At 51.5% G+C, this 3,473-nt stretch overlaps 1 protein-coding gene across 1 annotated transcript; it reads right to left on the bottom strand.

Moving 5' to 3' along the window:
• Positions 1-1,374: 1,374 nt before the first annotated feature.
• CITED2 (Cbp/p300 interacting transactivator with Glu/Asp rich carboxy-terminal domain 2) lies at positions 1,375-2,936 on the bottom strand. The gene is made up of 2 exons (XM_004368870.3): positions 2,799-2,936; positions 1,375-2,362 (listed from the first exon to the last, which is right to left on the bottom strand). Exon 2 carries the CDS (start codon positions 2,352-2,354, stop codon positions 1,542-1,544), a length of 813 nt encoding a protein of 270 aa, XP_004368927.1. The 5' UTR covers positions 2,355-2,362; positions 2,799-2,936; the 3' UTR covers positions 1,375-1,541.
• Positions 2,937-3,473: the final 537 nt, after the last annotated feature.

Here is a 3,473-nt window from a genome sequence, read left to right as displayed (position 1 = left end):
TCTTGTGAAGATTGTAATTTGACCTTTGAATCAACCTTGCTGAGTAAATTCTGAATATTATAGGAGAACAAAATAGAAAGCCTTAAGGTGGAATTCTGCCCCCTCTTCCTCTCAGAACTATAAACCAGTCAGAAGCTATCTCAGAGATTAAGCTTTAAAACGTGTGCCTCTCCTGAGACACCTTTGCTGAGAAATAAAATTCGTCACTAGAGATAAAGGTAGACTTACATTTAAGGCTACCCTCAATAACCTAGTATATTATTCCAGTCTACCACCATTTAAATAGTTAAATCACTTATTACTAGAAATACTTGATCCTTCCCCACCTTCCCCCTGCCCACCCTCCCATGTGAAAAGATAATTTATAATAGTTACCATTACAAACCTTTATAACTTGAATATGATGGCAATTGAGGGGAAAAAATGTTCTTTGACAACTTTGCAGCTTTTGATTAAACCACACCAAGAGGCATGTTACAATGATAACAATGAAGCATTATGCCAGTTATGTTAAATCCTGCTCTTTGCTTAAGCTCATCATGACCTGTTTTAGTGTCCTGTAATTCATCCTTTGGAATGCTTACTCTCATCAATAAGGTTCAACTTAAAGAGAGGGAAAAAACCATTGAAAGAAACAAGCACCCCCAAATGACCTCTAGAAAACAAGTATTTCTTAACTTTTTATTGACATTGGCAAATTAAAATAGAATAAATTAACAAGTATTTTTTCAAAAAAATGTTTTGTACAAAAATACTGTCAAAATTTCCTAAAAAGCTTTCAACACAGTAGTATCTTTTCATGTACTGAATATAACTATTAGCACAGTGTCAAAAATGTTGAAGACAGAAACAAAATAAAAATCTGTGAAATGTTTGCCACTGACGACATTCCACACCCTATTATTGTCTGTACATATGGGGGAGGGGGAGTAGCCAACTTTAAAGTGAACAGTATGACTTTTCCTGATCCAGAACGGTTTGGCCCACATCTGTTTAATCTTCCAGTTTAACATATTTTAAAAATCAGTCTGTACTCAAATGCATAGTTAAAAAAATGAAGCGAGATGGCAGAGTTTGTGCAGTAATATCTGCCCTTCAAAGTTCATGCAGCCAACTAATGCAATTTTTCCTTTCACTCGTAAATCTGAATGCAGTTCAGTCATGTGAAACCATCTACAAAATCCACAAGATTAAGCAGTTTGCCAAGATTAATATCTAACAGTTGAGCACTGGAGAAAGTGAGGAAATAAGGAGTAAAAACAAACAACAAAAAAGACCAAGTTAGCTAGATATTTCAACTACATAGGGGAGGTGAATGTCAAGACTACAAAAACGAAACAAAAACTGGGGGGGGGGGGGGGGGAAGGGGGCGGAATTTTTTTTTTTTAAATCAATTTGTACAAGTTTTATAGTTTACTTTGTTTCCAAGTTCTCTAACCTTTCAAGATCTGAAAAGTGAGATACTGTGTCTAAGGGAATGTTTTTTAATTCACACCGAAGAAGCTGGGGGTTTGATTTCTTTCACCAGGCTTTCGATCGAGTCAACAGCTTACTCTGCTGGGCTGCTGTTTGCACACAAAGTCCGTCATAAAATCAAACTCGTTTTGCCCCAGCCAGAGTTCGGGCAGCTCCTTGATGCGGTCCAAACCCATTTCTATCACTAAGGACATGAGCACTTCCTCGTCGATGAAATCAGTGTCTATGACATTGGGCGGCAGCATTGCAGCAGGGACGTGGGACACGGAGGCGGGCATGTTGCTGCTGCTGTTGCCGCCGCCGCCGCTATTGCTGCCGCCGGCGCCGCCCGAGGTGCCGCCGGAGCCGCCAGGGGTGCTGCTGCCGCCCGAGCCGCTGGGGGTGCTGCTGCCACCGCTGTGCTTGGGGTTGCAATCTCGGAAGTGCTGGTTTGTCCCGTTCATCTGGTGGCCTGCAGCAGGGTGCAAATCCGGCATGTAGTGGTTGTGCGGGTAGGGGTGATGGTTGAAATACTGGTTGTTGAGCTTCTGCAGCTGCATGCTGGCCGGCAGGGAGCCTCCCTGGCTGGCCACCGGGGGGCCCATGAACTGGGAGTTATTAAACCTGGCTGCTGGGGCCAGCGCGCTCGAGGGGTGCCCTCCATTCACAGTCCCCGGCCCCATTGCGTGCCTGATGCCGCTCGTGGCATTCAGGTTCCCCGCGCCGTAGTGTATGTGCTCGCCCATCAGGGCGTTGAAGGCGTGTTGCGGCTGCTGCTGCTGGTGGTGGTGGGCGCTCGAGAACTGCCCCATGCCCATGCGGTGGGCAGGGTGGTGGTGCAGCCCGTTGGTGCCGTCGGGGAAGCGCCCGTGGTTCATGGCCATCATATGGTCTGCCATTTCCAGTCCTGAAAGTGAAAAAAGCAGACGTTAAGCCCCGCGCCACACGTGTCGCCCACCACCGAGCACCCCACTCTTCTCGCCTCTGCCCCCCAATATCCCCGCGCGCACGTCCCTGGGAACCAGCTAGCCTGTGCAGCAGGGCTCCCCACCACTGCAGATCTGCCACCCACCCACAGAGCCGGGCGCTGGACACACAGCCCCTTTCCCTGCGACTGGGCGGGGTGACCCGGCCCACACCCCCCTCTGCCCTCCGAAGTGGCTTAATAAAGGAAGTGCCCCATAGTCTGCCGCGAACTTCAGGCATTAAACCAGCCTTCTCATCCTGTTGTTGCACATCCTGTTGTTATTCCCCAGCTCCGCCTCACGTTCTTCCTCCGGGCAAACCCTGCCCTCGGAGGACGGGCTGGCAAGAGCCCCACTGGCTTCGCCCGCCGCGCTCACCTTCCGTCTTTGCGATTTCTGCTCCGAAGACCGAGGGCGGGATCGTCGGATCCAGGGCCGGTTCAGCCGCACATAGAGGGGATTTTCCGGGCGTGCGGGGCGCTCACCGGCGCGAGGTTGGCGCCGAGCTCTTGCAGCGGCCGCTGGGGCAGGAGCGTAGCCGTTCCCTTTTATTTCCCCTCCGCTGCCCTCACAGCTCGGCGAGGCCGCCCGGCATCTGCCAACAATGAGCTGTGTTTCTTCGGGTTTGGCCGCAGTTAATATAAGCATTTCAGAAAGGGCGGAGCGAGAGCCTCCCAGCCGGGCGGCGCCAACACACGGATTCTGGAATATCTTCACAGTGGACTGGGTTCTGGAGCCGCGTCCCCGCGGCCAGCGGCACGTGCGCAAAGGCTGCGGCCGCCCCGCCCCCTCTTGTTTCTTCCCGGCCCAGAAACGTGGGGCTGACCACACCACTCCCGGCGCGGGGACTATCCTCCCGCACTTCCAGCCCGAGGGCAGGGTCTGCCCCGAGAGGAGCGAGGCAAACTCGCCGCCCCCTCTGGCCGACGCCCGTCCCCAGCTCGCCCACCCGGCTCACCTAGCAGTCTGGCTTGCTCTACAGGAAAAGGGGGTTCGCTCGGGGCCCCCGCCCTCTAGAGTGCCCTTCTGCTCCTAAGCTTTGCAGAAGCCTTT

This window comes from Trichechus manatus, unplaced genomic scaffold, assembly GCF_000243295.1.
Source record: "Trichechus manatus latirostris isolate Lorelei unplaced genomic scaffold, TriManLat1.0 scaffold00002, whole genome shotgun sequence".
Classification (NCBI taxonomy): Eukaryota; Metazoa; Chordata; class Mammalia; order Sirenia; family Trichechidae; genus Trichechus; species Trichechus manatus.
This window is presented reverse-complemented; position numbering and strand designations above follow the sequence as displayed.

Coding starts and splice junctions, on each gene's coding strand:
- CITED2 (XM_004368870.3), bottom strand. CDS start 2,354: ATGGCAGACCATATGATGGCCATGAACCACGGGCGCTTCCCCGACGGC.